This window comes from Scyliorhinus canicula, chromosome 11 (genome assembly GCF_902713615.1).
Source record: "Scyliorhinus canicula chromosome 11, sScyCan1.1, whole genome shotgun sequence".
NCBI lineage: Eukaryota > Metazoa > Chordata > Chondrichthyes > Carcharhiniformes > Scyliorhinidae > Scyliorhinus > Scyliorhinus canicula.
The window spans coordinates 104,603,407-104,625,924 of record NC_052156.1 but is presented as its reverse complement, the minus strand read 5'-3'; the positions used below and the strand labels follow the sequence as shown (position 1 = coordinate 104,625,924).

Sequence of the window (22,518 nt, the reverse complement as noted above, 5' to 3'; positions counted from 1 at the left end):
CTAAATGCGATATTTTCCTCCATGTACAGGGTTTTAATCTGGATTTTAGGTAGACCAGGTCTGGTACACTCTATGATTTCGTATCTATGATTTGGAGGGAGAAAAATTCATGCAGTGTGTTCAGGAAAATGTTTTCAACCAAATTAGTGGCAAACCCAACAAGAGGAGATACAATTCTAGATCTAGTCTTGGGAAGAGAAGAAGGGCAAGTGGGTGAAGTGACAGTTGGTGATCATATCGGGGGAAGTGATCATGATTCAGCTACATTCAGTATTACCACGGAAAAGGACAGAGATAAAACAGGAATAAAAATTTTGAACTGCGGGAAGGCAAAATTTGCAGAAATAATAAGGAACTTGGCTGAGGTAGACTGGTCAGCACGGCTAGAGGATAAATCTGTGGAAAACCAGTAGCAAGCATGAAAAGGAGAGATCCTAAATGTACAAATAGACATGTCCCCTCCAAACGTAAAAGTGGTACGTTTTGTTCATCATAATGTGTTGCACCTACTCAGTGTTTGAGACAGCGCCGATGGCAAGACATTCGTTACAACAACCCGATGTGGGATCCAAATCTAGATCTCCCTGGTTGTCTAGAGGAATACAGGGGAAGATCAAACAGAAAAAGAAAGTGTATGATAGGCACAGAGAAGTAAGCACTGCAGGTAGCCGAGGCGAATGTAGGATGTGCAGGAACAAAGTCAAAAAGCAAATAAGGAAATCAAAGTGGGGGCATTAGAAAGGATTAGCCAGGAAAGTTAAAGAAAACCCAAAGATGGTTTACCAATATATTAATGATAAACGGTTACTTAAGGAAAAAGTGGGACCTTTCAGAGATGAAAAAGGAAACTTGTGTGTTGATGCAGAGGCTGTGGGAAGGGTTTTAAATGAATATTTTGTCTGTGTGTTTACAAAGGAAATGGATGATTCAGATATAGTAGTCCAGGAGAAACACTGAGATATTGAACGAGATAATCATAAAGAGAGAGGAAATACTTCAAGGATTGGAATCCTTGAAAGTTGATAAGTCGCCAGGGCCAGATGGACTCTTTCCGAGGCTACTGAAGGGGGTCAGAGAGGAGATAGCAGATGCTCGGAGGATGATATCCCAATCGTCGCTAGATACAGGGGAGGTACCAGTGGACTAGAGAAATGCAAACGTGGTCGAATTGCTTAAAGGGAGATAGAAGGAAATGACAAGTAATTATAGACCATTTAGTCTTACATCAATAAGACGGAAAATTACTAGAATAAATCCTGAGATAGGATTAACTGTCACATAGAAATGCATGGACTAGTCAAGGATGGTCAACATGTATTTGTTAAGGAAGTCTTGTCTCACAAATTTGAGGAAGTGACAAGAACAGTTGATGAAGGTAGTGCTGTGGATGTTGTATACATGGATTTCAGCAAAGCGTTTGACAGAGTCCCACATGGCAGATTGGTCAAGAAAGTGAAAGCCCATGGGATACAGGACAATGTGGCAACTGGAAAAATAGTTGGCTTAGTAACAGGAAACAAATGGTCGACGTCTGTCCTTGCAATTGGAAAGTTGTTTCAAGTAGTGTTCCACAGGGCTCGGTGTTGGGACCCCAACTGTTTGCGATATATATTACCGATTTGGATGTGAACGTGGGGAACACGATTGGTAAATTTGCAGATGACGCAAAGATTGGGCGATGGTGGACAGTTTATGAGGATAGCTACAATCTCCAGAATGATATAGATGGATTGGTGGAGTGGATGATAAAGTGGCAGATGGAGTTTAACACAGACACGTGTCTGAGGTCATGCATCTCAGGAGGTCAAACAGTTATGGGGAGTACACAATAAATGGGAATATACTAAAGGCAGTAGATGAAGTGACAGATCTTGGCGTACAAGTACACAGGTCCCAGGTCCCTAAAAACAGCAGTTCAAGTAGACGAGGTTGTTAAGAAAGCATTTGGAATGCTCTCCTTCATTGGCAGAGATACAGAATATAAAAGTAAGGATACAATGTTGGAATTGTATAGGACTCTGGTGAGGCCACAACTGGAGTATTGTGTGCAGTTCTGATCACCACATTACAGGAAGAATTGCTCTGTACAGAGTGCAGAGGAGGTTTACAAGAATGCTGCCAGGGCTAGAAAAGTGTTGTTACGAGAAGAGATTAAATAAGTTGGGGTTATTTTCCTTAAAACAAAGAAGGCTGAGTGGTGACTTAATTGAGGTGTACAAAATTATGAGGAGTAGTGATAGATTTGACAGGATAAAAATGTTTCTCTTGGTGGAGAATTCCAGAACCAGGGGACATAGATTCAAGAAAAGTGGCAGAAAGAGGCAATGAAGAAGAACTTTCGTGGACATGAGGGTTGTGGGTGTCTGGAATTCGCTGCCTGAGTTGGTGGTGGAGGCAGAGAGTCTAAACTCTTTTTAAAAAGTACCTGGACCTGCACCTTAGAAGGCAATAGAATTAGAAAGGGCAGCAGGGTGTCCTCGGGCTGGCATAGGCCGAATGGCCTCCTCTGTGCTGTAACTTTTCTATGATTCTAACATTTTCTAATTTTAGGCAGTTGTAACTCAAATATATTTGCAAAATATATTACTTCAAATTTTGGAGAGAATGTGGATTGACACTTGAGTGGATAATCCAAACTGGCATTTCAGTGCAGTACTGAGGGAGTATCAGAAGTGATGTTTTTTGCACATGATGTTAAACAGAGTCTGCTCTCTGAGGTAAAAGTAAAGTTGCCATTGTCCCAGATGGCCAAAGGCTGCTTTCCCCTTTGAAGGGGAGAGCTCACTGCTGGTGATTTAACCTGAGGATCACCACACCTCAGGCGAGAGACAAGGTTGAATAAGTGGGGCCTTCATGAATAACTTCAGCCGGTACAGTAATTGAACTCGCGCTGTTGGCCTCACTCTGCATCACGGATCAGCTGTCCAGCCAACTGAGCTGAACCAGCCCTCCTCCCTTAGGTAGAAGTAAAAGATCCTGGTCACGATCTAATAGAAACGTTTCTACCGACCACATTGCGTCTGAAAGTCAGAGCGGCACGTACCAGGAAAATACTGGTAAATGCCAGGAGACCTTGCTCCCGGGATCTACCTGGCTTGCTACGCCTCACAAGATCACGCAACGAGCGCCGGGAAACGTGGCTAAACCCGCTCGCTGAAGTGTCATTTGTGGTAGGTTTTGCTGGGAGTTTCCCGCTGATTCTGTCGGCGAGTTCCCCACCGCTATCTAACTGCACTTAGTCACTTTATTGGGCCTTGCGGTGTTTCTCCCTGGTCAAGCTCACACTTAGGGTGGGATTTGCCGGCTGTTCACGCTGGCGGAAAATTCTGGTCTGTCACCGAGGCACAGGTTTGCCGGAGACGAAGGGTGCTAGCAACAGGAAATCCTGTTGACAACAGCATGACCAGTAGATTCCGCTGGCAGGTCGACTCCGGCACCGAAAAATACGTGGCGGGCTGATTGGAAACTCCCGCCGTTAGAATTATTTTCATCACTGGGGAGCTGAATGCATTGGCCAGACGGGATCCTCAGAGAGCCATTTTGAAAGGATGCCCCGATTTCTAAGTGAGTTTGTGGGTCCCCCACACACCCCACCGATGGGCAATGTCACCCCCTACACATATGGGCAGTACCCCCTCCAAATGATGACACTCTGCTATGGGTTGCTGAGTGCCCCCTTTTCCACGACTTCCCACATCCCCATTTGGGCTCCTCCCCTTCCATGACTGCCACCCTTCACCACCCCCGCCCCCACCTTCCAGAGACCCCTTCATACCTGCCCTGTACCCCTCCATTCTCCCCTCCACCCTATTTTCATGGGCATGACCCCACCCCCTCAGGCCCTGACCTTGGCAGTGCCACCCTGGCAGCCGGAAAACCTGGTACTGGCACCCTGGGAGTGCTCCTGCTGCCACCTAGGCACTGCCAAGTTGCCTACATTCCAGAGGAAGTGCCAGGGGGCCAGTCTGCAATATCTCTGGTCACCCAGGGGCCTCTGAAGGCCTGGGAATCCTTCCCGGGTTCTATTCCACCTGGTCCACGATTGTCTGGACCAGCACAGAACGACGCCCGACTTGGGAATCCCTGGAGAGGCCATTCGATGCTGGAGGGCCTGTCGAACCCTGGTGAGTATGCTTAAGTAGGTTTAAAACAATGTTCATGCCCTTTGTGGGCCCCTCGGCCCTCCACATGATCTTCCTCCACCCGTGGAAACTTCAATCCCTCCAAACGCTGCCTCATCCCCTCCACCCCGGCTCGCGGTTCCTACTCATATAGCCTGCTGTAAAAGTCCCGAAACACCCCGTTCATCCCCAGTGGGTCCAAGATCATATTCCCACTTCCCATGTCGTTCACTTTCCCAATCTCCCTCGCTGCCTCCCATTTCCTGAGCTAGTGTGCTAGCATCCTGCTAGCCTTAGCCTTCTTCCCATATTCATATACTGCTACCCTTGCCTTTCTCAACTGCCCCACCGCCTTCCCTCCAGATGGCAACCCAAATCCATCTGCAGCTTCTACTGCTCCTTCAACAGCCCCGCCTCCGGGGCCTCCGAGTACCTCCTGTTTCCCTGTAGAATCTCCCTCACTAATCTATCCATCTGCGGTTTCTCTGCCTTCTCCCTATGTGCCCGTATCAAGATAAACTCCCCTCTCTCCACTGCGTTCAACGCCTCTCATACCATAGCTGCCGAAACCTCCCCCATATTGTTTATCTCCACATAACTCCGAATGGTCTCCCTCACCCGCGCACATAACGCCTCCTCCGCTAATAACCCTACATCTAACCTCCAGTGCGGGCGCTGGCCCCTCCCTTACTCACTTGTAAGTCCACCCAGCGTGGGACATGATCCAACACCACTATCGCTGAGTACTCAATGTCCACCACCCCCGCCAACAACGTCCTGTCCATAATGAAAGTGTCATTTTGGGAGTACACTTTGTGCACATGAGGAAAACAAAGAGTACAGCTTTTGCTCTCGGCTGCCCAAACCTCCATGGATCAACCCACCCCATCCATCTGTTCCATAAACCCCTTTAGTTCCTTCGCAACCGCTGACACCCTCTCTGTCCTCAAACTCGACTGATCCAGCCTTGGATCTGTAACCGTATTAAAGCCCCCCCCCCCCCCCCCCCCCCCCCATAATCAGCCGATGAGAAAGTACCCGCCTCATGAACTCTACGTCATCCCCGTTTGGTGTATAAATGTTCACCAGCACCACCACCATCCCCTCCAACTTCCCGCTCACCATAACGTATCATCCCCCCAAGTCCGCCACTATACTTCCCACTTCAAACGCCACTCGCTTTTAATCAGAATCACCACTCCCCTTGTTTTGGAATCTAACCCTGAACGGAATACCTGAACGGAATACCTCCCTCAGCCTAGTCTGATCCACCACCCTCAGGTGTGCCTCCTGTATCATCGCCATGTCCGCCTTTAAGCTTTTCAAATGTGCGAATACATGGGCCCTCTTGACCGGCTCATTCAGCCCTCTTGCGTTCCATGTGATCTGCCTGGGGGGAGTACCCCCCACTCCCCTGCCGATCAACCATAGCACTTCCTGGGCCAGCCTCCATCCTGCGTCCTGGACCTCCTCAGGCCCGCCCTCGGGCGCCCACTGTCATCGACCCTCACCATGTCACCCTTCAACAGCCCTGTCAGCAGACTTCTACCCCACCTCCCTCTCTGCCTACCCCCACCCCATAACAAAACAATGATCCCAACCCCCATCAACACACTTACCACCTGCTCACTCCCCCACTGCGCTTCCGTGAGCTATCCCGCCCAGCTACCCATGGCGCCTAGCATCCCACCGCTACTGATCCCCCCCCCCCGCCCCGCTCAATCATTCTCCGAGTGTAAACTTTACAATCCTCACCAAACACAAAGGAAAGAGCAACCCACTATCCCCCATCAAGAACAAAACAAACCCAAAACAGACAACGACCCCAAATACAGTGCAAAAATGGTTCATACAAACCAGGAGAAAACCAAAATACAAAATAGGAACAGCCTCTCCAGAGTTCAATGTCCTCCTTCTCCTGCCAGTCCATTGTCTCTCACAAATTCCATTGCCTCCTCTGGCGATCCAAAGTAGAGTACCGGCCTTCATACGTTACCCACAAACGCGCTGGGTATACCATGCCGAACTTCACACCCTTCTTGAAAAGGGCCAACTTCACCTTATTGAAGCTCGCCCTCCTTTTGGCCAACTCCACACCCAGGTCCTGATCGATGCGCAGTTCCCAAGTACACCCTCATCTGCCTGGCCCACCTCAAAATCAGTTCCTTATCCAGGAACCGGTACAATCATACCACAATTGCCCTCGGTGGCTCGTTCCCTTGCGGCTTCCTCATAAGTGCCCTGTGCACCCGGTCCACCTCCAAGGGCCAGCAAACACTCCTTCACCTAGCAGCTTCTCGAACATCTGTGCCACATATGCACCGACGTCCTGCCCCCCAGCAGGCCCTCGATCCTCAGGTTTTGCCTGTGCGATCTATTCTCCAGGTCCTCCACCTTCTCTGCAGCCTCCTCTGTTGATCTCTCATCAACCTATCTCCACAGCCATTCAGGCAGGCTTCTTCTCGTGCTCCCCAACCACCTCCTCCACCTTACGGATCGCCTGGCCCTGGGCCTTGAACCTCATCTCCATGCGGTCGATCCCCGCCTTTATCAGATCCACCAACACACCACTCTGGCCATGTCCTCCAAGTTCCTCATTGTCGCGGGAGATCAGGACACCATTTTAAATTAACATCCCGATCGCCAATGCCCCATTGCCAGGATGTCCCTGCAAGGTGGCCAGGTGATACAAGCAGTGCCAGGGTACCACCCTGGGATTGGCCACGCCAAATTGCCCTTTAATTGGAAAACTTTTTAAAAACGGGTGGGTGGGGAAGCTTTGAGGGCTAGTGGAGTGGTGCCACTGGTTGATACCAGGAGCCTGGAAAAGATGAACCCCCATCACCTTTGACTGGCCAGAAACCCGTAGGGTCAAACCTGCTGGGTTACACGTTGGGCACAGGCTCTCCCCATCACCCTGTAACAGTGTGGAAGCAAAATGAGGCTTGATGTGCATATTAATTGTCCACTGAAGAGCCTGAAATGGTCCAATGCTCCAAATGCTTCCCAAGCTGCTCATAAAATCACAGCAGTGGCAGGCCATGCACATGCTGACAATGGCACAAGGTCCTGTATAACGGAATAAAAGTATTAAATATTTTTAGATATAAAATAGCTCAGCAGACCTGGCAGCAGCTGTAAGGAGAATTACAGAGTTAATTTTTACAGATCAACATGATTCTTCTTCTGGAACATGAAAGAGGTAGAAATATGATGGGTTTGTGTTGTTGAAAAAGACTGGCACTTGGGAAAAAATTCAAAATGGAGGACAGAATTCATGATCCAAAATTGTTGACCTCAAAGTGAATCCAGATGGGTCTAAAATGTAGATGTTATACTTCATGAGATTTCATGGGAAAGAGCCACAGGCAGGAGATAAGATGTTGGGGGTGATAGAGTGAATCAGGGTGCCACAGAGTGAACAGTCCCTTTCGAATGCTAACAGGGGAGGTCGAAGGGAAGCTGTGTTTGTTAGTGGCATCATGCTGGAGTTGTGGAAATGGCGGAGGATGATCCTTTGAATGCAGATCTGGTAGGGTGGAAAGTGATGCCAAGGGGAACCCTAGGCTGGTTTTTCCGTCCCGCCCGCCACATTTCTGTTTCACCCTGCCGGCAGGATGCTCTGTTACGCCGGCTGGTCAATGGGGTTTCCCATTATGGGCAGCCCTACGCTGTCGGGAAATCCCCGGGCTGCCGGCAAAACGGAGCATCCCGTCGGCAGAGAATCCAGCACCCTATCATGGTTCTGGGAAGGAGGGCAAGAGGTGAGAACAGATGTACGGGAAATGGGTCAGACTCAGTTGAAGGACCTGTCAAATACAGTGGCGGGAGAACCATTCGGCTGGGAAAAAAATAAACCAAGTCAGAAGTGTCATTGTGGACAGTAGCATCATTGGAACAAATGTAACTGAGATGGAGAAATGGGAGAATGGCATGGAGTCCTTACAGAGAGCATGGTGTAAGGAGGTGTAGACAAGGTGGCTGTGAGCTTATAATGGAAATTGTGGGCAGTCTACTACCAGAAATGGAGACAGAGAGGTCAAGCAAGGGTCGGGGAGTATCAGGGATGGACCATGTGAAGGTAAGAAACGGGTGGAAATTGGAAGCAAAATTGGTTAATTTTTCCTATCCCAGCCAAGAGCATGAAGCAACACTAATACCGTCATTGATGTATCGGAAATGGATTGGGCACCCATAGTGAAGAGGAAGTGGTTCGGGCCAGGAAACTGGAAATTGTTCAAATGATGGAGGGCATCAGAGGAATTACAAATGTAGTTGGGAATAGATTGTACGGGAGATAAAGTAGAGTCAAGATAGGACAAAATAAGTTCAGTGAGACAGAAACAGACTGAAATTATGGTTCTGCCAGGTCAGTCCAGTTGTAGATTTTGGGAAGGAGGTAGAAGCTGGCTGTATGGGGTTGGGTTCTATGAGTTTGGAAACTGTGGAGAGAAGATCTCCAGAGGAGGCAAGGTCAGTGATATTCCTGAAAACATGGCTTGACATTTGAATATGGGGTCATGGTCCAGTAGAAATAGGAAGAAGTGCCAGAGGTTTGGGCTCAACCTCTGCAAGGTAGAGGTCGGTAAGCCAGACAACAACAACGTCACCCTTATCAGCAGGTTTTCTATTAAGGTCAGGGTTTAACCGGAGAACAGTTACACATCCACCTACTTGTTGATTTGGAGTTTTTTAAAAAGTAAATTGGCTATTGGCCAATTATCAAATGTTCCTGTCCTGCCCGCAATGATGCCTAACACTGGCAGGACAGGAAAATCCTAGCCTTTGTTTCTGCTGACACAGGGCGGCAATGCGGAGCTAAACCGCACGTTTGGCAGCTCCCGCTATTGTAGGACTTTTGGGCTCTTTTAAGGGCCCCAAACGGCGCTGGTTCAACGATTCCCGGTGTGTGAAGGTGTCTGGAGTAATATCCCCCGGGATTTATGGTGCGGATCAGGAGTGGGGCGAGGAAAAAACGGCTGCAGCTCCCCTGGAAAAGCGGGGGAAGGTGGACAAAATGGCGGCCGGTGGAGCCCCCAAGGAGTGGAGGCAGTGGGCGCAGGAGCAGCAGGCGGCCCTTCTGCGCTACTTTACGGAGCTGAAAGTGGAGTTGCTGGACTATTTGAAAGTTACTACAAGTAAGCTGCTGGAGACCCAGACAACCCAGGGTGCAGCGATCCGTGAGTTGCAGCAGCAGGCCTCTGAGCGCGAGGATGAGGTCTCGGCCCTCGTGGGGAAGGTGGAGATGCACGAGGCGCTCCACAAAAAGTGGCAAGATCGTTTTGAGGAGATGGAGTTTGGGTCGAGGAGGAAGAAATTGCGGATCCTAGGCCTCGCGGAGGGGCTGGAGGGGTCGGACCTGCCGGCTTATGTGGCCGTGATGCTGAACTCGCTGGTGGGGGCAGAATCTTTCCATCTGCCCCTGGAGCTGGAGGGGGCCCACAGAGTACTAGCCAGGAGGCCTAAGGCGAATGAACACCCGCGGGCGGTGCTGGTGTGGTTCCATCGGTTCAGTGATCGGGAGTGTGTGCTGCGATGGGCCAAGAAGGTGAGGAGCAGCAAGTGGGAAAATTCGGTAGTGCGCGTCTACCAGGACTTGAGTGCGGAGGTGGCTAAGCGGAGCGCCGGGTTCAACCGGGCGAAGGCGGTGCTCCACAGCAGGCAGGTGAAATTCGGCATGCTGCCGCCTGCGCGCTTGTGGGTCACCTACAAGGACCATCACTATTTTTGAGTTTCTGCTGATACACTAAATAAAATGTATGAGGTCATCTCTGATCGCTTATGAAATTAGCATTGTTGCTTTCATTTCAGTTTGTGGCTGAAAGGAGGATAATTCCTGTGAATATAGTCTACAGAAAAAATCCCAGAATCGTTATTGATAATCCCAACAATGTCACAGGTAATAAAATATTAATTCTTTAGAATTTAAGGGATTTGTTCTATTGACTGATCAATAACAACAGTACATATAAGCAAGTATTTCAACTTTCTTTCATTTCTAAATAAGTGGAAATGAGATTCAGGCAATGAGATAACAAACAATGACTAGCTTCCCATAACAGAGTCAACAAGCTGGATTTTATGGTCCCTTGGGAGCAGCAAGTTGGCAATCAGGTGGAGGGGTGGGGCATAAAACATTGTGCAATGCTACGGCATTCCTCATACCAGGAACCCCTCCCCATCCCTGCTTCAGTTTTATCAGCCCTAGAAGGCAGGACTTGCAATTGTGTCACCAACTGCAAGTTGATGCTGTCAATGTCTTATTTGTTCTTTTATGACTTAAGACTGAAGGATAAAATTGGTCCCAGGCGGTAGCACAGAACAGGCAATAAGAAATCACCTGCCTGATTAAACCCTGGCCAATTTTCCCACTGTTTGAATTCAATGTCAGTAACAATGGAGGTTAGGAAATCATTGACAATGACCTGAGGAAAGATGGATGCTGGGTGTCATTAACAATGAGTTGAGGTAAGATGGAGAGTTGAGGTAAGATGGAGGCTGTGTTACTAAACAATGGCCTTCAACTCTTCTACACAAACGCTGAAGGCTAATTTCACCTGAAAGTCAATCACAAGCTTAACTGATAAAATCAGTGGGCTTTTGTGTTAAGGTGTCTATTTGCTTCCTACTTACATCATTATTCTTCGCAAAACAATTGTAAAATATTAACATTGCAGTGTTAAGTGATTTTAAAATAAAAGTATTTCCATCCTAACCTACATTACTGGCACCTGAACTTTCTTGTTGCACTGGATTTTACATCCCAATTGTATTAACGTTTCTGTTTTAACAGTTTACAGTTGTGATATCCAAAAACCAGGCTGTGTTTTCTGTACTCCAGAAAGGATTTGTACGGTAAGAGTCCTTCCTGTTTATTTCCTTGGTTCCCATTTATTTAATTTTATTATTTTGGTCCATGGACCCATAATTGGAATGTGCCGTTAAGTAGGAGATTCAAAGCTGAAATAGCCAGCTTGTCAGGAAATCGTGTTTCAAGGCTTTGTATTTTGGAAAGGAGAAGTCAGACTCTTGAGCATCGAGTAGATCTTAGGAACCAGCTTTGGAAGGCATTGGTTCGATTGGTTAACTGGCAACCAGTAGGTTGCTCAGGGACAATGTTCTGCCTGACAGCAGTCTGATTGGTTCCTGTGTGATGCTTTCTGAGAGAACTAGGCAGAAGTCTTTAGAGAGGTGTGGAAGTGAAAGGTGTGGTGTCTCTCTCTGTAAGCAATGAGTGCACGGCTGTAAACCTCAAATGATGCTTAGTCTGCAGAGAAATTGGACAACCCTGTCAGAGGAAACCATCTCAAGCCTAGAAGGAAGATTTACCAAAACGAAAGCCTGAACTTCAGAAAGACATTGACTGGAAGTCATCCCAGTGTATCAAAGATCCTTATCCTTTTATAATTAGTTTATTTCCCTTTCCACCACCATTTCCACTCTGTGTTGTTTATCACTGTGTGTGTTTGTACAGAGAATGGGGCAATTTAGGAGGGGTGAGTTTAGAAAAGGATAGCAGATAGTCAGTTTTCTGTCCGGTTAATTATGATACTACATAATAAAAAGTTACTTGTGTTTTAAAGTTACAAATCTGGGGCTGGATTCTGCGACCCCCCGCCCGGTCGGAGAATCGCCCGGGGGGGGGGGGGGGGGGGGGGGGTGAATACCGCCCCCGAAGTCTCCGGCACCAGATATTCGGCGGGGGTGGGAATCGCGCCGCGCCTGTCGGCGGGCCACCCACGGCGATTCTCCGGCCCGTGATAGACCAAAGTCCCGCTGCTGTAATGCCGGTCCCGCCGGCGGGAACCAAAACACCTCCCTTACCGGTGGGACTGGCGGTGCGGGCGGGCTCCGAAGTCCTGGGGGGCGATCTGGCCCCGGGGGTGCCCCCACGGTGACCTGGCCCACGATCGGGGCCCACCAATCGGCAGGCAGGCCTGTGCTGTGGGGGCACTCTTTTCCTTCCGCGTTGGCCATAGCCTTCACGATGGCGAGGCCCTGCGCATGCGCAGGGATGACGTCAGCAGCTGCTGACGCTCCGGCGCATGGGCAGACTTCCGCCAGCCGGAGAAGTCCCTTCGGTCCCGACTGGCATGGCGCCAAAGGCCTTTCCCGCCGGCCGGCGGGGCACCAACCACTCCGGCGCAGGCCGAGCCCCTCAAGGTTAGAGCTTGTCCCCTAAAGGTTCAGAGAAATCCGCACCTTTGGGGCGGCCCGACGCCAGAGTGGTTCACACCACTCCATCCCACTGGGACCCCCCGCCCCGCCGGGTAGGGGAGAATCCTGGCCCCGGTGACTAGTTTATTGGGCTCAAACAAGGACCTCGAGTATTTTAAATAAAATGTAATTTCACCTGTGTTGAGACTTCGGATCAAGTGGGGCAGGAATTGACCGCGCACCGCCCAGGCTCTCATGACATAAGGAATACTCAATAGTTAATAAAGTTTATGATGTATAAATAAAGCTTTGATTAGCTCTTGTTTATAGCTATGGATATAAAACACCATTCCTAGGAATGCAACTTCCATCAGTTCCAGGTTTTTGTAATCCGTGGAAGAAAGTTCAATGCCTTCTGCATATTTTATGAATTTTGAGTCCAAACACAGAACATAGAACATTACAGCGCAGTACAGGCCCTTCGGCCCTCGATGTTGCGCAGACCTGTGAAACCACTCTAAAGCCCATCTACACTATTCCCTTATCATCCATATGTTTATCCAATGACCATTTAAATGCCCTTAATGTTGGCGAGTCCACGACTGTTGCAGGCAGGGCATTCCACGCCCTTACTACTCTCTGAGTAAAGAACCTACCTCTGACATCTGTCCTATATCTATCTCCCCTCAATTTAAAGCTATGTCCCCTCGTGCTAGCCATCACCATCCGAGGAAAAAGGCTCTCACTGTCCACCCTATCTAATCCTCTGATCATCTTGTATGCCTCAATTAAGTCACCTCTTAACCTTCTTCTCTCTAACGAAAACAGCCTCAAGTCCCACAGCCTTTCCTCATAAGATCTTCCCTCCATACCAGGCAATATCCTGGTAAATCTCTGCACCCTTTCCAATGCTTCCATGGCTGTGATAGGCTTGTGTTTACATGAGTAACCCAGTGGTGTTCTAGTTGGTAGAAGTTGTGCGTTTGGCAACTGCTAATGAAGGAGTCTTGGTGAGTTGCTGCAGTACATTTTGTAGATGGTACACACTGTTGCTACTGTGCATTGGTAGTGGAGTGAATGAATGTTCAAAGTTGTAGCGGGGTGCCAATCAAGCAGCCTGATTTGTTCTGGATGGGTTGAGTAAGCATGCCAACTCTTTTGCATGGGTCATGTCTCTATTTTTTTCGCACTCGAGGGATCAGTGAAGAAATCTCATAAAGATACATGAATTTCAAAAAAAAAGTTGAGTTTGAAGAAAAGAAACAACTTGCTAAGCAGAAATAAGTTAATGTCGCAGTAATAAATTGCTAATTTTTAAAAAAAATGAACGTGAAAGTGTGTGTGCTGATGTTTTCTCCCACAGTCCAAAGATGTGCAGATTAGCTGGATTGGTCATGATCAAAGCTCAGGGATAGGGCGGGAAAGTGGATCTCGGTGGAGTGCTCGTTTGGATGGTCGGTGCAGACTCAGTGGGCTTCCGCACTGTAAGAATTCTATGAATTCCATTGTTGTGTTCCCTGCATTATAACACTTACTGCACTTCAAAATTGCTTCAGTGGTTATGATTTGGAACACTCTGATTGTGAAAGGTGTTATAGAAATGCAAGTCTTTTTAAGCAAAACAGTAATTTTGAAACTTCTTTTCTTTTATCAGGAATCAGTCGTTAAGTCTCTGGAACCAAAACGTGTGGCTTCATCCAGGAGGGCCACAGTGACCATTTTTGGTTCTGGTCTAAGTATTGGATATAGTGCTGTGCTTCACATCAAAGGAATTAGTGATTATGTAACAGCCAAGTAGGTGCAAATTGTAGTCATTTATGAAGAATAGTTAGATTTGTTCCTTTTGAATAACTAATTATTAATTCTTTTTGACTTGGCATCGAAACAAAGGAACAGGAGGAGGACATTTGGCCCTTTGGGCTTGTTCCACCATTCAATGAGATCTTACCTGACCTGTGACCTATACCCCAAATCCCTTCGGCTGACAAAAATCTGTGAATGCTAGATTTAAAGTTACAGTTTACGAGCATTAATTCCATTTGGAGAAGAGAGATCCACACTTCCACTACCCTTTGTGTGAGGAAGTGTTTCCTAATTTCACTCCTGAAAGGTCTGATTATTGATAAATGGAGCATTGCTTTTTCCACATTGAGGGATAGTGTATCTTTATTTATAATGTAGACAGAGAGTTATTATTCCTCCAGCTGCGAAGTACCTGATCTAGCAATAATTCTTTCACACAGCTGGTCACAAAAACAATCACAAACAAGTGAAATTTGTACATTTAACAGAATATTAATAGTTACTGTTTTAAAATGTCTTTCTCCACCAGATCAAGCAACTGTACTATTCAGAGCAACACATTAGTAAAATGTGTTTTACCAGAGACAACCCATGGTAAAAAGACAGCGTGTTTACTGTATGATTCTGAAAAGGACTGTGCAGCTAACAGGACTGCTGTACTGGAGTACATCAGTAACATTCTTATTACAGGGATTCAGCCAAATCTATCCTGGGCGAGGTGAGTATGATGGTGAAGGGAGGAGAAGACGTTATGTTTTTGGGTTGTTTTGGATCTTATTCTAGATTACTTTACCTTTTGTATTTTAAATATTTCGCAGGGCTCTGTCCCTACTCCCAAACCATTTCGACCCTGAGATCCAAGTGGTGGACTTTTTAAACCAGCAATAAATCTGCTTTGATCAATATTTCTTAATACTCCATAGTAAGATCTTGGTACAGTTCCACTTAAATCTTCAGAAGTGACGAGAGTATCACTGCACAACTTCTTTAAAGTATCATTGTGAACCAAATTTATTTAACACATTATTAACAGATGAACATTCAAACTGATACAACTGTTTACATTTTACAAGATAAAAGGACTTCAATTTCCTGAGTAGATAAAATAACAATATATTTTAATTTTTAAAAAACTAAACTTTTAAAATAATAATAATCTTTATTGTCACAAGTAGGCCCACATCAATGCTGCAATGACGCCCCTGTGAAAAGCCCCCAGTTGCCACACTCCGACCGACGCCTGCTCGGATACAGAGGGAGAATTCGGAATGTCCAAATTACCTAACAGCTCATCTTTCGTACATAGCTTTTAAATACACTCCTTTTGGGATTATCAACTGACGAGTGACAACTTCATTGTAAATCAACTCCCGACAGCTTTATTGACAGTGATGAATTAGAGGGTGGAGGAAAGGAAAACCCACTCTCAGATCATGCACAGGAATATCATACTGTCAAAGCTCAGATCCAGGGAGATGCCCTGTCAAAGCTCAGATCCAGGGAGATACCCTGTCAGAGCTCAGATCCAGGGAGAATCCCTGTCAAAGCTCAGATCCAGGGAGAATCCCTGTCAAAGCTCAGATCCAGGGAGAATCCCTGTCAAAGCTCAGATCCAGGGAGATGCCCTTTCAGAGCTCAGATCCAGGGAGATGCTCTGTCAAAGCTCAGATCAAGGGAGATGCACTGTCAAAGCTCAGATCCAGGGAGAATCCCTGTCAAAGCTCAGATCCAGGGAGAATCCCTGTCAAAGCTCAGATCCAGGGAGATGCCCTTTCAGAGCTCAGATCCAGGGAGATGCCCTGTCAAAGCTCAGATCCAGGGAGATGCTCTTTCAGAGCTCAGATCCAGGGAGATGCTCTGTCAAAGCTCAGATCAAGGGAGATGCACTGTCAAAGCTCAGATCCAGGGAGAATCCCTGTCAAAGCTCAGATCCAGGGAGAATCCCTGTCAAAGCTCAGATCCAGGGAGATGCCCTTTCAGAGCTCAGATCCAGGGAGATGCCCTGTCAAAGCTCAGATCCAGGGAGATGCTCTGTCAAAGCTCAGGTCAAGGGAGATAGCCTGTCAAAGCTCAGATCCAGGGAGAATCCCTGTCAAAGCTCAGATCCAGGGAGATGCCCTGTCAGAGCTCAGATCCAGGGAGATGCCCTGTCAAAGCTCAGATCCAGGGAGAATCCCTGTCAAAGCTCAGATCCAGGGAGATGCCCTTTCAGAGCTCAGATCCAGGGAGAATCCCTGTCAAAGCTCAGATCTAGGAAGATGCATTGTCAAAGCTCAGATCCAGGGAGATGCATTGTCAAAGCTCAGATGCAGCGAGATGCCCTGTCAAAGCTCAGATCCAGGGAGATGCCCTGTCAAAGCTCAGATCCAGGGAGAATCCCTGTCAAAGCTCAGATCCAGGGAGATGCCCTTTCAGAGCTCAGATCCAGGGCGATGCCCTGTCACAACTCAGATCCAGCGAGATGCTCTGTCAAAGCTCAGATCCAGGGAGATGCCCTTTCAGAGCTCAGATCCAGGGAGATGCCCTTTCAGAGCTCACATCCAGGGAATACCCTGTCAGAGCTCAGCTCCAGGGAGATGCTCTGTCAAAGCTGCGATCCAGGGAGATGCCCTGTCAAAGCTTTGATCCAGGGAGATGCCCTTTCAGAGCTCAGAAGTTACACAAGAAGATCCCACTGTTAAAGATCAGACCTACGCTGGAGATCCCCGATGCAACATATCTTGTTGTGGTTTTACCTTCTCATTTGCGGTTTGCTTTCTCCAGTGGAGGCCGAGGCATAACGATAAGCGGCAGAAATTTAGATGTTGTTGAACAGATGTGGACACAGTTAACTGGAGACCCAAAGAAACCGGCCGTGAGTTTATTTTATTTCCAGTAACTGAAGCTTTCCTGTTTTAACCTCAGTTAATCATGAGTGATGTGTTTAATTTAGATGAAACTGATTCTTATTTTGTATGCAAAAGCATAATATATCTTTGACTTTATTTATTCCCTATCTCAATGTTTTCTGTTTGTGGGACAGGAATGTTCAGTTATTAATTCAAGTTGGGTCTGTGAATCACCATCTGCTGAGAGCAGCGAAACCCCTGGCACGCATATCATGTTATTCCATCTGACTGGATCAAAGGAGCAAAACTTCTCTATGACCTACCAAGAGAACCCTGTGTTTTACAACTTCACTACAACAACAACTGATGACAAACAACTCCTGATAACTATAATGGTAAATAGTATTGTATTTCCTCATTTGTTGAGCCCCAACTCTCATTTAATTTAGGGCTCTCTCTAACCATTTTACCTTTTCAATGATTTATTTTACAGAAAAAGGAAGATAATTTGCAACTTAACGAAAGTGAAATTCAGGTTTCTGTTCTGAGGGATAAGGGTAACCAATTGAAATGTAATGTTATAGAGGTGATTGAAGATAAAATAAAATGTGTACTAAACACATCCGACACTTCAATATCAGAAATAGAAGTAAGTTTTTTTTTTCTAACTATTCATTCCTGAGATGTCACTGGCTAGACCAGCATAAGCTGCCCCACCCTAATTGCTCTTGAAAATGTGGTGATGAGCTGCCTTCTTGACCCACAGCAGTTCACATGGTATAGGTACTCCCAGAGTGCTGGTAGGAAGGGGGTCCCAGGATTTTGATCCAGTAGCATTGAATAAATGGCGATGTAGTTCCAAGTAAGGGTGGTGTATTGTTTGGAGGGGAACTTGTAGGTTGTGGTGTTCCCATGCTTTTGCTAGTCTTGTCCTTCTAGGTAGTGGAAGTCACAGTTTTAGAATGTGCTGTCGGAGGGGCCTTAGTACGTTGCATCTTGTAGATGGTACACACTGCTGCCACTGTGCATCGGTGGTGGAGGAAGTGAATGTTTAAGTTCATTGGTGATAATGCCATTGATAGTCAAGAGAGGTGTTTAGATTTCCTCCTGTTGGAGATTCCTATTGCCTGGGACGAGTGTAGCGTAAATGTTGCTTGCCAATTATCAGACCCAAGTTGGAATGTTGTTCAGGTCTTGCTGCATATGGACTGCTTCATTATCTGAGGAGTAGCAAATGGTGCTACCCCAGGAAAGGGGCCGGGATTGAACCCGGGTCCACGGTGCCTTGAGGCAGCAGTGCTAACCACTGTGCCGCCCTTTAGTCACAGAATACTTACTGGAAACATTGACAAGTAACTGTGCTGGTAACATCTTAAATATTTACAGTTCGTTATGGACCCTGACCTCACATTTGTTTCAAAATTCAGCCTAATTTGTTGTACAATAAAGCATCCAAAATGTGTTAAAATTGTGTTTTCTATTTAGGTGAAAGTTGGAAAATATGACAAAATTTTAATAATCCAACCCCCCGGCAAATTATTTTTCATTGTATTGATTGTAATACCTACTATGCTGCTGGTTTTCATCATCAGTAAGTATTTAATATATATTATGTAAGATTTTCATGTATTTCTGCAGAATAACGGATCACTTGCTGTTGCTCTGATAAAATAATTTTTGTCTCTTAAATTCCTACAATGGTTTCACTTGGTCTGTGTAGACTAAAACTGTGATGGATGGAGGAAGGTTGGATGGCTGGAGGTAGAAATGGCATAGAGAGAGGGTTGGATGGACAGAAGGATTTATGGGATGGAAAGAAGAGTGATGAATACAAAGAGGAATGGATTGATGTAGTGAAGGATCATGAACGGAGAGCGATGAATGGATAGATGGAAAGGAGGATGGATGGAATGGAAAATGGGATAAATATATAAAGCAGGAGGAGAGGAATGGATTAATGTGTTTTTTATAAGGTATGGAAAATAAAAACTGAACATTTGTACAAAGTGATGCCAGTTATTTCAGTTGTTTCAAAGGTTCACAAGGTTGATCCAGAGTATGGAGAGATTCTCTTTTGAGGAGAAGTTAGGTAGAATGTGCCTGTACTCACTGGAGTTCAGAAAAATGAGAGATGGCCTTACTGAGACATATAGGATTCTCAGGGGTCTTGACAGGGTAGATGCTGAGGAGACATTTTTTCTTCCAGGACCAGAGGGCGGAATCTCAGAGTAAAGGTTCGCCCATTTTAAGACAGAGATGAGGAGGAATTTCTTCTCTCAGAGGGCAATAAACCTGTGGAATTCCTTACTGCAGAGAGCTGTACAGGCTGGATCATTAAGCATGTTCACGGCTGAGATAGAAAGATTTTCAGTAAAAGTATTATGGGAATGTGGTGGAAAAATGGAGTTAAGGATTATATCAGCTATGAATTTCTTGAATGGTGGAATAGACCACGATGGGCTGAGTGGCCTAATTCTGCTCCTGGGTCTTATGCGAAATTATTATTCTGTTCACAAAGTGATGCTGGTTAAATTATTGTATGACCCATTGGGGCAAATGTCCCCAAACTTTCCCCCCTGCCATCGCCCTGAACTTGTGTCTTTCTTTAGATGCTATCCTATTCCCTGCAATGCTTTCGCTGAACGTGGGCGGAATTCTCCGACCCCCGCAGGGTCGGAGAATCGCCCAGGGCTGGCGTAAATCCCGCCGTGGCCGGAATTCTCCGCCACCCAGGAATCAGCGAGAGCGGGAATCACGCCCCGCCGATCGGCGTGTCCCCCGCGCCGATTTTCCGGCCCGCGATGGGCCGACGTCCCGCCGCTGACAGGCCAATCCCGCCGACGTGGTTTCCACCATGGCGGAGAGAACCCCCCTACCGCGCATGCGCCGGTGGTGACACCAGCGGCCGCTGACGCACTGGCACATGCGCGAACCGGCGAAGGCCTTTCGGCCGACGCCGGGCGTCACAGGCCTTTGGCGCCGGTTGTGGCGCCAGTCGGCATGGCGCCAACCACTCCGGCGCGGGCCTAGCCCGCCGGGTAGGGGAGAATCCCGGCCAGTATCTTTCGCATGAAATCCATTTCCTGCTCCCTCTGTCGTATTCCAAACAAACTGTTTACCATTCAGCTTGCATGTTAGCTGATATTGATAGTGGTTCTCTTTCCTTCAAATCACCCATCTCATGTTTGAAATCTCATTTACCGATCGCCCCTGTGCTCACTGATCTTCACTGGCTTTTTGACTCGCGCATCTATATTTTTAAATTCTCATCCAGATGATTCAGTTCCTCTTTGGGCCTTGCCCCTCTCTATCTCTGTAATATTTTCCAGCCCCACAGATCTCTGAGAATTCTTCGCTCCTCTAACTCTGGCCTCCTATACCCCTGATTTTAATTGCTCCACCACTGGCTGACATGCTTTCAGCTGCTGAGGCCCAAAGCTCCAGAATTCCCTCCTTCAACCCCTCGGCCTCTCTCCGTCTGTCCTGCCTTTAAGATGCTCCTTAAAACCAACCTTTTGATCAAATTTTGTTTAGCTGTCCTGATCTCTATGTTCAATGTCAAAAGAAAAATGTTGGAAATGTTTTTATTGATATTACTCTTGTTCACAACCTTGGGATTTTTTACAACATTATTTACACAACATTCCAGCCTTGAACCAAACGTGGACAATAGAGCTGAATTGAACTGAGGTGGGAGTGACTGCCATTGACATTAAGCCAGCATTAGACCATGTGTGGCATCAGTAAGAGAGATGATGGCACAGTGGTGGTAATGTCACTGGACGGGCAATCCACAGGCCCAGACTAATGCTCTGGGAACACAGATTCAAACCTCACCATGGTAGCTGGTGGAATTTAAATTCAATTAATAAATATGAATATAAAGGGCATGATTCAGCAATCGTGCCGGGCACAACGGGTGAATCACACAAGAGCCCCAAGCCAGGTGCCACGTGCCGGGTCTAAAGCCACCCGACACGTCGCCATTAGGCTAATTTTAATACCCGGATGCCTGATTCACCCGGCGCCGAGTCAAAGGCCGCGATTGTGAGACCAGACGTAACGGCTTCTCGGTGGAGCTCACAGTCCATTAGAGACCCTTGGGTTGCGGGGGCAGGGCGGTTTTCCCAGGGGCCCTCGTCATCAGGGTTGGGGCAGTGAAGGGGTGGGGGTGTCTAGAGATCGGGGCTGCTGTTCAGAATGGTGCCCCGATCTGCAATGAAACGTTCCAGCAAGAAATCCACTGAAGTGTGGCCTCGGTGGGGAGAAACTCACCAAGGCCCAAAAACTAGCAAAGTGCGGTGAATAGCGGGGTGAATCTCGGCGCTCCTACCAAACACGCCCAAAACCAGACTTTGGCTTTTGTCCGCTGGTGGTGGCCATGACAACTAGCATCAACTTTTATAAAAAAAACTTTCCGGTTAACTAATATCCTTTAAAGAAGGAAATCTGCCGTCATTACCCGGCCTGGCCAAGGTGTGACCAGTGACAATGTGGTTGACTCTTAACTGCCCTCTGACAGGCCTAGCAAGCCGTCCAGTTCAAGGGCAATTGGGGATATGACACAAAAATTGCCACGGACACCCATGAGTAAATTATAAAAACATACATTGTTGGTCGTGTACCTTAATACACACCATTTTTTGTGATTCATTGGACTCTTGATCTGTAACTTTTTTGCCACATTTCAATCGATATTGGTGATGTGTTCAGAATCATTCCTGCAGTAATTGATCTTATCTAATGTCTAATGTTATCTAATGTCTAATGTGGAATCTCCCACTTCGTTTGATTCAAAGCTGATCAAATTTTTTGTCTCTTCAGTTTATTTTGTGGGAACCCGTCGCAAGGCCAAACAGTACTCGCAGAGACTAAACACCCAAATGGAACTTCTGGAAAGCTAGTTCCGAAATCAAATTCGAGAAGATAACTCGGAGCAAATGTTGAACCCTGACAATTGCTGTATTACAATTAGCAGAAGACAATCTGTGATATAAATGGCATTACGGGATCATACTGAATCTCTATCACCAATCTACCTTCAATCACTTCATCCCAGCAACTCTCATCAGATCTATGGCAATCCTGGGATTTAATGGGAAATTTCACCCCACATTCCAAGGATAGAATAATTCCAAACTCCCTTTAGGGTTTGTCTCCGGCCCTATATTTCACACTGTTAGTGCAACCAGAACAACCTTCTTTGGAGTACTAAAATGGCTATAAAAGACAAAGATGTCCATCACCCTGCATTCGTAAATAAGAATTACCTGAATACGTAAATTGCCAAATAAATTGGAAATCAGAAATGCCTGTTTGGTCTTCTCTAAAGGAAGCAGTGCCAGGATCTCACTGGCGGTCCAGCCAGCTCGCGCAAGACCTCCATTGTCTGAATTACATTCCACTCGATGTGTGGGCCTCAAACACACCCCTTACTTGCAAGTACAAAGCTACTTCTGCCTGCTTCACAATTAGGCAAAGGAAACTCATTTATTTTCTCAACACATCTTTGTTTAAAGTATGCAAAATTTGAAATCCCAGTTAACCACTCGCTGAATAAAGCCACAAGATTCCATGGGTTTAAACAAACAAAATAAACTTTACTCTGC

General features: G+C 46.8%; 1 protein-coding gene across 1 annotated transcript in view; it reads left to right on the top strand.

The window, feature by feature from the left end:
• Positions 1-21,813, top strand: part of LOC119973781 (plexin-C1-like) — a 102,725-nt gene extending 80,912 nt beyond the window's left edge. The window contains exons 11-19 of the mRNA XM_038812205.1: positions 9,933-10,020; positions 10,915-10,976; positions 13,933-14,072; positions 14,611-14,799; positions 16,845-16,935; positions 17,104-17,304; positions 17,403-17,558; positions 18,395-18,500; positions 21,734-21,813. Of these exons, the coding sequence (XP_038668133.1) occupies positions 9,933-10,020; positions 10,915-10,976; positions 13,933-14,072; positions 14,611-14,799; positions 16,845-16,935; positions 17,104-17,304; positions 17,403-17,558; positions 18,395-18,500; positions 21,734-21,813 (1,113 nt within the window). The remainder of the gene's footprint in view (positions 1-9,932; positions 10,021-10,914; positions 10,977-13,932; positions 14,073-14,610; positions 14,800-16,844; positions 16,936-17,103; positions 17,305-17,402; positions 17,559-18,394; positions 18,501-21,733) is intronic.
• The last annotated feature ends 705 nt before the right edge of the window (positions 21,814-22,518 follow it).